At 39.8% G+C, this 12,502-nt stretch overlaps 1 protein-coding gene and 1 pseudogene across 1 annotated transcript in view; one reads left to right on the forward strand and one right to left on the reverse strand.

Annotated features, from left to right (window-relative positions):
• Positions 1–12,502, reverse strand: part of RFX8 (regulatory factor X8) — a 107,999-nt gene that overhangs the window by 61,302 nt on the left and 34,195 nt on the right. The window contains 1 exon segment of the mRNA XM_066266496.1: positions 6,164–6,250. Within this exon segment, the coding sequence (XP_066122593.1) occupies positions 6,164–6,250 (87 nt within the window).
• Positions 1,117–1,770, forward strand: LOC136328675 (peptidyl-prolyl cis-trans isomerase A pseudogene; annotated as a pseudogene).

A 12,502-nucleotide genomic window follows, 5' to 3' on the forward strand; every position in this document is an offset into this window, starting at 1 on the left:
AATCTTGATGGACATAAAGGGAGAGATCAACAGTAATACAATTATAATAAGGAATTTTAACACTTCATTGCTATCAATGAATAGATATTCCAGACAGAAAATGAACAAGAAAATAGCAACCATAAATGACACATTAGATCAAGTGGATTTAATTGATATCTTCAGAACATTTCACCCCAATGCAACAGAATATGCATTCATTTCAAGTGCACATAAAATATTTTCTAGGATAGCCCACATGTTAGACAGAAACTAAGTCTCAATCAATTTAAAAAGGTTGAAATCATCTTTCAAGCATCTACTCTGACCACCAAAGATATGAAACTAGAAATTAGTCACAAGAAAAAAAACCTGAAAAACACACTAAGACATGGAGGCTAAATTACATGTTACTAAATAATGAATAGGTTAACAATGAAATCATGGAAGAAATCAAAAGATAACTTTGAAATGAATGAAAATGAAAACACAATAACCCAAAATCTATGAGATACAATGAAAGCAGTCCTAAGAGGGAAATTCCTAGCATTATAGGCCTACCTCAAGAAACAAGAAAATCTCAAATAAACAATGTAACTTCACACTTAAAGGAACTAGAAAAAAGAACAACAAACAAATCCCAAAGTAAGTAAAGGAAATAATAAAGATCAGAGGAGAGATTAAAAAATAGAGTCTAAAGAAAAACAATACAAAAGATCAATGAAACCAAAAGCTAATTCTTTGGAAACAAACAAGATTGATAAACCTTTAACTAGACTCATCAAAAATAAAAGAGAGAAGACCCAAATAAAGTCAGAAATGAAAAAGGAGAAGTAACAGCTAACACAACAGAAATACAAAAGACTATAAGAAAATATTACAAACAACTATATGCCAACAAATTGGACAATCTGGAAGAAATGAATAAATTCCCATAAACATACAATCTTCCAAAACTTAATTCACAAGAAACAGAAAATCTGAACAGATTACAACTAATGAAATTGAAGCAGTAATCAAAAAACTTCCAACAAATAAATCTTGGACTGCATAGTTCCACAGGTGAATTTTACAAAAAAAAAAATACCAACCTTGCAGATGCCACAGCCCTGGAGTTGTCTGTGCCCACGGCTCACAATGAACTCCAATAAGTTTTTCAACATCACTATTGACGGCAAGCCCTTGGGATGCATCTCCTTGGAGCTATTTGCAAAGTTCCAAGGACAGCAGAAAATTTCATGCTCTGAGCACTGGAAAGAAAGGGTTTGGTTATAAAGGCTTTTGCTTTCACAGAATTCTTCCAGGATTGATGTGCCAGGTTGATGACTTCACACACTATAACAGCACAGGAGGCAAGTCAATCCACACAGAGAAATTTGATGATGAGAATTTCATCTTGATGCATATGGATCCTTGGCAAATGCTGGACCCAACACAAATGGTTCCCAGTTTTTCACCTGCACTACCAAAAGTGAGTGATTGGATGGCCAGCATGTGGTCTGCAGCCAGGTGAAAGATGGCATGGATATTGTGACAGCCATGGAGCGCTTTGGGTCCAGGAATGGCAAGACCAGCAAGAAGATCATCATTGTTGACTGGACAACTCTAATAAATTTCACTTGTGTTTTATCTCAACCACCAGACCACTCCTTCTGTAGCTTAAGAGAACACCCCTTCAGTATCATCTGCTTGGAATGTTCTATAATCTTTATGCTCTTGCCACAGTTCATTGGGTTACATATTTTCTTTATCATTTCCAAGTCTAGCTGGATTGCAGAGTTAAGTTTATAATTATGAAATAAATTCTAAACAAACAAAGATAAATTAACACCTATCATTCTCAAACTATTCAAAAAAATTCAAGAGGAGGGAAAACTCTCAAATTCATTTTACAAGGCCAGCATTATCCTGATTCTAAAACCAGATAAAGACACAACAAAGACAAAATATTATAGCCCAATATCCCTGATGACATAGATGCAAAAACCCTCAACAAAATATTAGCAAATCAAATCCAGCAATACATTAAAAAGATTATAGCCCTGGCTGGATAGCTCAGATGGTTAAAGTATCATCCCAAAGCGCAGAGGTTGCTAGTTCGATCCCTGGTCACAGTACATACAGGAACAGATCATATTCTGTCTTTCTCTTTCTTTCTCTCCTTTCCTCACTTTCTAAAATCAATAAATAAAAATTTTTAAGGAAAGATCATATAGCATGATCCAGTAGATTTATTCCTGGCATGCAAGGCTGGTACAATGTATACCAATCATTAATGTGGTATACCATATAAACAAAATGAAAGATAAAAATCATATGATCCTATCAACGGATGCAAAAGCTTTTGACAAAATTCAGCACCCATTTATGATAAAACTCTCAGCAAAGTGGGAATAGAGAGAATATATCTCAACACAAAAAGGCTATATATGACAAACCCATGTTAACATCACAGTCAATGGGAAAATAAAAGCATTTCCATCCATATCAAGACCACAACAGGGATATCTGCTAAAACCACTCATATTCAATATGGTGCTGGAAGTCCTAACCACAGCAATCAGATAAGAAGAAGAAATAAAAGGCACCCAAATTGGAAAGGACAACTGTCATTATTTGCAGATGGCATGATACTGTATATAAAGAACACTAAAGGTTCCACCAAAAAACTACTAGAACAGATAAATAAATTCAGTAAAGTAGCAGGGTACAAAGTAACTATCCAGAAATCAGTTGCATTTTTATACACCAATGATGATCTATCAGAAGGGAAAACTAAGAAAACAATCCCATTTACAATTGTATCAAAAAACAAACAAAAAGATGGCTAACTGGTGGTGGTGCAGTGGATAGAGCATCGACCTGGGATGCAGAGGACCCAGGTTTGAAACCCCAAGGTCGCCAGCTTGAGCATCGGCTTATCAGCCTTGAGTGCGGACTCACCAGCTAGAGTGCGGGATCGCTGGCTTGAGCGTAGGATCATAGACATGACCCCATTGTCACTGGCTTGAGCCCAAGGTTGCTGGCTTGAACAAGGGGTCAGTGTCTTGGCAGGAACCACTGGTCAAGGAACATGTGAGAAAGCAATCAATGAACTAAGGTAGGTGCTGCAACTACAAGGTGATGCTTCTCATCTCTCTCCCTTCCTGTCTGCCCCTCTGACTTTATCAGTTCTCAACTACATGTTAAGCACAGTACTTATAAAGTGTTTGTTGCTGGGCTTATCTGATGAATAAGCCAATGCCATCTTTGTCCTTATCTTTGTCCCTTGACAGCCCTCCTCTTTCTTGCTGAGAATAAAGCCTATTTTTACCCCCACAAAGACTGGTTCCAGCCCCTTTCTCTGTGACATCAACTGAGATGCCTAGGGATGTTCTAGGCCCAGCCTGGAACATCTGGCAAGTCTGGACAGGTCAGCCAGGAAGAGAATATATTTGCACAAGAAAAGTTTTTGTCACTAAAATAAATCTCTCCCTTCCCAAACTTCTCTTTTGGTTGATGTAATTTTTCAATCTTTGTGACTAAGGGATGCATAATATTGAAGACTGAAGAGCAGGTTGGAAGCAGAACATAATGATTCAATTTGAGGTTGAGTTTCAGGTTTTGATGGGATAGGCGGGGCTGAGTCATTTCTGTTCTCTTCTATTGACACTAACTCAACCAACTGAAGACCTTGTGTCAAGAGGTCTTTCTGATTTGCCTCTTTTTTTGGCCCAGGTGCTTATGTGAATAACTGTGGCAGTCTCTCTGGCCATCCCTATCTTCTTCTAGTTTAGTCTTCTTAAACGCCAATTCAGATATCTCAGATCTTCAACAGTTCAAGTGCTCATTCTGTACTTCCAGGCAACATTGAGGGTAGGAACAAGTAAAACTCCATGGTTCCTGCCCTTATGGAGGTTCCCATGACAATACCACCTTATTATTTCTCAAAGGAATTCTTTTTTTTTTTTTTTTGAGTCAGAGAGAGGGATAGATAGGAACAGACAAACAGGAATAGAGAGAGAGGAGAAGCATCAATCATCAGTTTTTCGTTGCGACACCTTAGTTGTTCATTGATTGCTTTCTCATATGTACCTTGACTGTGGGGCTACAGCAAATCGAGTAACCCCTTGCTCAAGCCAGCAACCTTGGGTCCAAGCTGGTGAGCTTTGCTCAAACCAGATGAGCCCGCACTCAAGCTGGTGACCTCGGGGTCTCGAACCTGAGTCCTCCACAGCCCAGTCCAATGCTCTATCCACTGCGCCACCACCTAGTCAGGCTCAAAGGAATTCTTAAAGGCTTACAGACACCTGGCCCTCTAGCCCGGTGTTCAAGGCTCTCTGAATTCACCTTCCTGGTTCATCATGTACTACAGCTTCACACAGTCCTACAGAGCAGGAAACCTCTGCCTTCTTATCTCTTTGTCTTCACTCAAATTCCTCCCTGATCCCAGATATCTTCTGTACTCCAGCCTTCCTCTCCCATTCCACCCTTCCCACCTGTCAACATTCTAAACTATCCTTCATAGCTTAGCTCAAAGCATGACTCATGCATAGGCTCTTCATGACCTGCTGCTCAAGATATCTGCTCTCTGAGTTCTCATGGGAGTTCTCTTTTGTATACTTCTGCTACCCATTATGTTATACTTGCTATCAAGATCACTGTGTATTTATCTCTACTATTAAGCTATCAGAGAGAAAGGTCTATATCTTATCCATGTTGGTGGCTCCACCTCAACAGCTGCTTCACACACAGGGTACCTTCTATAAAAATTGACTATAAAGTTTGTTATAGCTTATTATCCAAACTAAAACACTTGAGATTGAAAGGGGGCACTCTTAATAATTATGCAAAGCTACAAGTAAAACTAAAGTTGTGCCTGGCTACTTGGTTACGTGGTAGTTTATTTGATGCTAAATGAAAGCTTAGAGAATAGTTTATTAATTAAATGGAAAAGTTTATGATGTAGTTAGCCAGTGATCGCATGAAAGGTTGGAAGAAGGTGCCTTTACTAAAGCTGGTATTGCTGGGAATGCAGTTGGCCCCTGAGGTATGTCCATAGAGAAGGAATGACATTCAGGAAGGTCCAATTAGAGAAAAGAAGGAATGATATCATGGAATATTGGATGATGAGAGCAAGGACAGAACCACATTTTGTATTTTCAGAGAAAAGAGTTTATGGCTGAAATTGATGGTTTATAGTGAGGTGAAATAGGCAACATAGTTTGAAAGTGGAGTAGGAAGAAACTGGAATGCTAACACCAGTGTGTGTGTGTGTGTGTGCAGGGGAGAGAGGATGTAGTCTTTATACAGGAGATAAGAGCAGCAAGCATTTGTGTGTTTCTAAGCAGGAAAGAGACAAGGAAAATGAGTTATTTTAGGGAGATTATTCTCATGGTCTTAAAGAGAGGTGAGTTTGAGGAGAGGGACGCCACATAGGATCCATTGGAAATAATCTCAATGTAAAATGACAGAAATTTAAAGGAAATATCAGTAACCAAACTGAGTAAGTCAGGAGAATGGACAAGGTGGAATTAACAGCACTTTGTGACCCAAGGAAGATGGAGATAGTTTTAGGGTGACACAAATTCTATCTGTTGGTATCATACATTGAAATAAGAAAGCAAGAGGCAGTGATCATTTGGATAAAGATTACAAACTTAGATTTTTACACTCTAAATATGAAGCCCTAGTGGGTCATCTAGGAAATGACTAGTAGATAGCCAGGGGAATACCTAGGAGGTAGGATAAACAGGATCAGTGAAAATGATTTAGGAGGAGAAGCCATTCTTGGGAGCGAGCAATAGGTGAAAAGTAAAATGATGAGGTGTTCTGTGACCAAACAGTAGATTCTAACAGAACCATTGACTATCAAGGGTTGGATTTCAGAAAAATGCCTGCACTTAATGGGGAGGCAAGATACAAGGAGACTATCCAGTGACTTGGCAATTGAGATAATGATTAAGATAAAAAAATATCTAAGGAAATGAACAGAAAATGCATTTCTCTGGCCCATGATATTGCCAGAGATTGATTTTCTGCCCATGTCAAAGGTATGTCGATGTGATGATTTGTGTTTCCTTCCTAAATAGGGGTTAAAGGCAGAACAACCAAAAGGCCAATTTGATTCAAGCAAAATATGAATGGATCTATTATTAATCAGGCTGTGACTGATAACCAAAATACTTGAATGATATATCTTAACCTGTGATACCCTTTTTCACCCAGGGGGTTGCAATACTGGGCATAAATGAGAGAGCTTTTCTTTATACAGATTCCATCATAATGATACCTGAAAAATAAAGGCTGTCTTTTTTTTTTTGTATCATACAACTTTTATTTTATATTCTTTATTCATTTAAGTCTTCCAATTTTATCTTGCATTTACTTGTATCATGGTACCTTGTAGGTAGTTTTGTAATTAGCCATTTATGTGCATGTCTGTCCTTTAACTCAGTTTACCACCTCGTGGCATTTGGCACAATTGACCCAATCTCCTTACCGTCACTCTCTTCTGTAATCATGGCACTACTTCTGGTTCTCTTTCAGCTTCTTTGCTGTCTCCTGTATGGTCTCCTTGTAGACTTCTCTTCCCCCTTGTCCTATGTCCTCCAAGTTGATCTCATCAAATTCCTTGGCTTCAGATATATACTGATACTTGACTAAGGCTGTCTTTTTTTTAATTGAATTTATTGAGGCGACATTGGGTAATAAAATATACAAGTTTCAGGTGTACAATTCTATGATACACCATCTGTATATTGCATTTTATGTTCACCATTTTTAAATTAATTTTAATAGGGTGACATTAATAAATCAGGGTACATATGTTCAGAGAAAACATCTCCAGGTTATTTTGACATTTAATTATGTTGCATACCCATTACCCAAAGTCTAATTGTCTTCCGTCACATTCTATCTGGTTTTCTTTGTGCCCCTCCTCTCCCCTCTCCCTCTCTCTCCTTTCTTCCCCCCCCCCACATAACCACCACATTCTTGTTCATGTCTCTTAGTCTTGTTTTTATGTCCCACTTATGTATGGAATCATGTAGTTCTTTGTTTTTTCTGATTTACTTATTTCACTCTGTATAATGTTATCAAGATTCATCCATGTTGTAGTAAATGATCCAATGTCATCATTTCTTATGGCTGAGTAGTATTCTATAGTATATATTTGCCACATCTTCTTCATCCAGTCATCTATTGAAGGGCTTTTTGGTTGTTTCCATGTCTTGACCACTGTGAAAAATGCTGCAGTGAACATGGGGCTGCATGTGTCTTTACGTACCAATGTTTTTGAGTTTTGGGAGTATATACCCAGAAGAGAGATTGCTGGGTCACATGGTCTATTTTTAGTTTTTTGAGGAACCACCATACTTTCTTCCATAGTGGTTGTACTACTTTACATTCCCACCAACAGTGGATGAGGGTTCCTTTTTCTCCACAACCTCTTTAACACTTATTATTACCTGTCTTGTTAATAATAGCTAATCTAACAGGCGTGAGGTAGTATCTCATTGTAGTTTTGATTTGCATTGTTCTAATAGCTAGTGAAGATGAGCATCTTTTCATATATCTGTTGGCCATTTGTATTTCTTCCTGGGATAAGTGTCTGTTCATGTCCTCTTTGCATTTTTTTATTGGATTGTTTTTGTTTGTTGTTGAGTTTTATGAGTTCTTTGTATATTTTGGATATTGGGCCCTTATCTGAGCAGTTGTTTGAAAATATCATTTCCTATTTAGTTAGCATCTGTTTGTTTTGTTTTCAGTTTCTCTTGCTGTGCAAAAGCTTCTTAGTCTGATGTGGTTCATTTGTCTTTGTCTTTACTTCCCTTGCCTTTGGAGTCAAATTCATAAAATGATCCTTAAAACCAAGGTCCATGAGTTTAGAATCTATGTCTTCTTCTATGTACTTTATTGTTTCAGGTCTTATATTTAGGTCATTAATCCATTTTGAATTAATTTTAGTACAAAGGGGCAAACTGTAGTCAAGTTTCATTCTTTCGCATGTGGCCTTCCAGTTATCCCAGGACCATTTGTTGAAGAGGCTTTCTTTTCTCAATTGTGTGTTGTTGGCCCCTTTATCAAAAATTATTTGACCATATATATGTGGTTTTATTTCTGGGCTTTCTATTCTGTTCCATTGGTCTGAATGTCTAGTTTTTTGCCAACCATGCTGTTTTGATTATCGTGGCCCTATAATATAATTTGAAGTCAGGTATTGTAATGCCCCCAGCTTTGTTCTTTTTCCTTAGGATTGCTTTGGCTATTCGGGGTTTTTTATAGTTCCATATAAATCTGATGATTTTTTGTTCCATTTCTTTAAAAAATGTCATTGGAATTTTGATGGGAATTACATTGAATTTGTATATTGCTTTGGGTAATATGGTCATTTTGATTATATTTACTCTTCCTATCCAAGAACAAGGAATATTTTTCCATTTTATTGTATCTTTTTTGATTTCCCTTAACAATGCTTTGTAGTTTTTGTTATATAGGTCCTTTACATTCTTTATGTTTATTCCTAGGTATTTTATTTTTTTTGTTGCAATCTTAAAGGGGATTATTTTTTTGAGTTCATTTTCTGATATTTCGTTGTTGGCATATAGGAAGGCAATGGACTTTTGTATATTAATTTTGTATCCTGCGACCTTACTGTATTGGTTTATTGTTTCTAGTAATCTCTTTGAGGCGTCTTTGGGGGTTTTCAATGTATAGGATCATATCATCTGCAAAAAGTGAAACCTTTACTTCTTCTTTTCTGATATGAATGCCTTTTATTTCTTTATCTTGTCTGATTGCTTGGGCTAGAACTTCTAGTACCATGTTAAGTAAGAGTGGATGGAGATAGTGCACAATCCTGTCTTGTTCCTGATTTAAGGTAGAAAGTCCTCAGTTTTATGCCATTTAATGTGATGTTAGCTGATGGTTTATCATAAATGGCCTTTATCATGTTTAGATATTTTTCTTCTATACCCATTTTGTTGAGTGTTTTAAACATAAAATTGTGTTGTATTTTATCGAATGCCTTTTCTGCATCTATTGATAAGATCGTGTGGTTTTTGTTCTTTGTTTTGTTGATATGGTGTATTACGTTAACTGTTTTACATATGTTGAACCATCCTTGAGATTCTGGGATGAATGTCGCTTGATCATGATGTATTGTCTTTTTAATATGTTGTTGTATTCAATTTGCTAGTATTTTGTTTAGTATTTTAGCATCTGTATTCATTAGAGATATTGGTCTGTAGTTTTCTTTTTTTGTGCCATCCTTTCCAGGTTTCAGTATGAGAGTTATGCTGGCCTCATAAAATGTGTTTGGAAGTATTGCTTCTTCTTCAATTTTTTGGAAGACTTTGAGTAGAATAGGAACCAAGACTTCTTTGAATGTTTGATAGAATTCACTATTATAGCTGTCTGGGCCTGGACTTTTATTTTTGGGGAGGTTTTTAATAGTTGTTTCTATTTCCTCCCTGCTTATTGGTCTATTTAGGCTTTCTGCTTCTTTATGACTCAGACTAGGAAGGTTGAATTGTTCTCGGAATTTATCCATTTCTTCTAGATTGTTGAATTTGGAGAAGACAAGATGGCACTGGAGTAGGTGAATGTACCAACATCCACCTCCCAGAACCAAAGTGGATTACAAACTAATTTTAAGAACCATCATCTGGAAAAACCAGCTTTGGACTAAGCTAAGAGGACTCTTCAACCGGGGAACACTGAAGAAACCACACTGAGACTGGTAGGAAAAGCGGAAATGTGGAGAGGGCTGCCCAGCTCCCTGGAGCGAACGGCAGCTTGGAGAGATTCATGTGGCGGGAAGTGAGTTTAGCAGAAAGGGGAGGATTTGTCCTGAATCCCAGTAACAAAGCCCCAGCCTGCAACCCCAGAGCCCAGAAGAGGCGTAAAAACAGTATTTAGCTGGAAACAAGTCAGGATATTGTTTGTGAGAAAGAGTTTGATTTCTCAGACCCAGAATTCTTCTTTTTTTTTTTTTTTGTGAATGAATTATAATTTTATTTTTTTAATGGGATGACATCAATAAATCAGGATACATATATTCAAAGATAACAAGTCCAGGTTATCTTGTCATTCAATTATGTTGCATACCCATCACCCAAAGTCAGATTGTCCTCTGTCACCTTCTATCTTGTTTTCTTTGTGCCCCTCCCCCTTTCCCTCTCCCATTCCCCCCTCCCCCCTGTAACCACCACATTCTTATCAATGTCTCTTAGTTTCACTTTTATGTCCCACCTACGTATGGAATAATGCAGTTCCTGGTTTTTTCTGATTTACTTATTTCACTTCGTATCATGTTATCAAGATCCCACCATTTTGCTGTAAATGTTCCGATGTCATCATTTCTTATGGCTGAGTAGTATTCCATAGTGTATATGTGCCACATCTTCTTTATCCAGTCATCTGTTGATGGGCTTTTTGGTTGTTTCCATGTCCTGGCCACTGTGAACAATGCTGCAATAAACATGGGGCTGCATGTGTCTTTATGTATCAATGTTTCTGAGTTTTTGGGGTATATACCCAGTAGAGGGATTGCTGGGTCATAAGGTAGTTCCATTTTCAGTTTTTTGAGGAACCACCATACTTTCTTCCATAATGGTTGTACTACTTTACATTCCCACCAACAGTGTATGAGGGTTCCTTTTTCTCCACAGCCTCTCCAACATTTACTATTACCTGTCTTGCTAATAATAGCTAATCGAACAGGTGTGAGGTAGACCCAGGATTCTTCTTAAAGAGACCACGCAAAAAACCTCTTTCACAACCACTCACCTGGGGCTCCAGGGGATGGGGAGAAAGGAGAGAACCAGAGTAGTAGGAAGAGAGTGTAATCTAGGAGGCACAGGGAGAAACATTTTGGGAGACAGCCACCCTAACCCCTGGGATGAGTCACTCCCCAAATCTAAAGTGAATATTTCCCCTGGAAACAGCAATACCAGCAAAGGGAAGCAGGACACCAGCCAAACAAGCTCCCCTGAGGCACTTAGAGCAGAGTTTCTTAGAACGAGGGAGCTTTTGGGTCTACAGTAGTGAGTGTTAGGGTCTGAGCTGCAGTGCCCGCACCCACATGGCTGAGGGCTCACCAGAGGGCGGGTGGCGGCGGGACATGGAGGCACAGTTTTGTTGGCAGAGGTGGAAACCTGCTGGCAGCCACTGGGCTTATGTGTGAGCTCAGTTTTGCCCGGCTCGGGAGGAGTAGGCATGCAAAAGCTGTCAAGCCCAGCTGCCAGCAGCCTGTAATCCAGCCTGTGGGAGAAGGGCAGAACCCTGGAAGGGGTGGAGACCAGCCCTTGAGCAAGGGCGCAGGAGCACAGCCTTGCCCTGCTCATGGAACTGAGAATTGTGGCCTGACTTGGGAGCCAGCTCCTCCCATGGAGGTGGAGCCAAAAGCCCAGAACAGGCAGAGTTCTTCTACTGAGCTGAGCATGGGCACACAGTCCTGCCCAGCAGGTAGAGTCAAGGATAGCAGCTGTTCCACAAGTGGGCTCCTCCTGCAAGGGCACGGCAAAAGCCCAGAAACAGGCAGAGACCCACAGCTGAGCAAAGGTGCTTGCCATTGCCCTCAGGGCTGAGCATAACGCCACCCATGGGGGCGGGGCAGAGGCCAAGGCCACCAAGGCTTGTGCACCCGAGCACGTGATCACAGCCACTCTCATGAAGAAGAGGTGGAAACCACAGCAACAGCCCCAATGGGCAGGCACTGGCAATGCCCAAACACAAAAGCCCTAAGCAGCAACAGAAGAGGGGGTGGTGGGCCTGCAGACAGATCATACCTAGGGAACAGAGACCATACCCAGTGAACTCCAGAGGCCAAACCTTCCTTTACACAGAGAAAATGAGAAGGCAAAGAAATGCAACACAAATGAACCGAGAGAAATCCCCAGAAAAGGACCTAAATGAATCAGATATAACCAAATTACCAGATGCAGAGTTTAAAATAACGATTGTTAGGATGCTCAAAGATATTAGAACAACAATAGATGGTCATTATGAACAACTAAATAAAGAGATAGCAAATATAAAGAAGGACAATGAAATAATAAAAAAGAATCAGTCAGAAATGACAAATACAGTAGCTGAAATAAAGAACACAATGGAAGGAGGCCCTGGCCAATTGGCTCAGCGGTAGAGCATCGGCCTAGCGTGCGGAGGACCGGGGTTTGATTCCCGGCCAGGGCACACAGGAGAAGCGCGCATTTGCTTCTCCACCCCTCCGCCGTGCTTTCCTCTTTGTCTCTCTCTTCCCCTCCCGCAGCCAAGGCTCCATTGGAGCAAAGATGGCCCGGGCGCTGGGGATGGCTCTGTGGCCTCTGCCTCAGGTGCTAGAGTGGCTCTGGTCGCAACATGGAGACGCCCAGGATTGGCAGAGCATCGCCCCCTGGAAGGCAGAGCGTCGCCCCTGGTAGTTGTGCCGGGTGGATCCCGGTCGGGCGCATGCGGGAGTCTGTCTGACTGTCTCTCCCTGTTTCTAGCTTCAGAAAAATGAAAAAAAAAGAAAAGAAAAAAAAAGAACACAATGGAAAGA

Source organism: Saccopteryx bilineata, chromosome 3 (genome assembly GCF_036850765.1).
Source record: "Saccopteryx bilineata isolate mSacBil1 chromosome 3, mSacBil1_pri_phased_curated, whole genome shotgun sequence".
NCBI classification, from domain to species: domain Eukaryota; kingdom Metazoa; phylum Chordata; class Mammalia; order Chiroptera; family Emballonuridae; genus Saccopteryx; species Saccopteryx bilineata.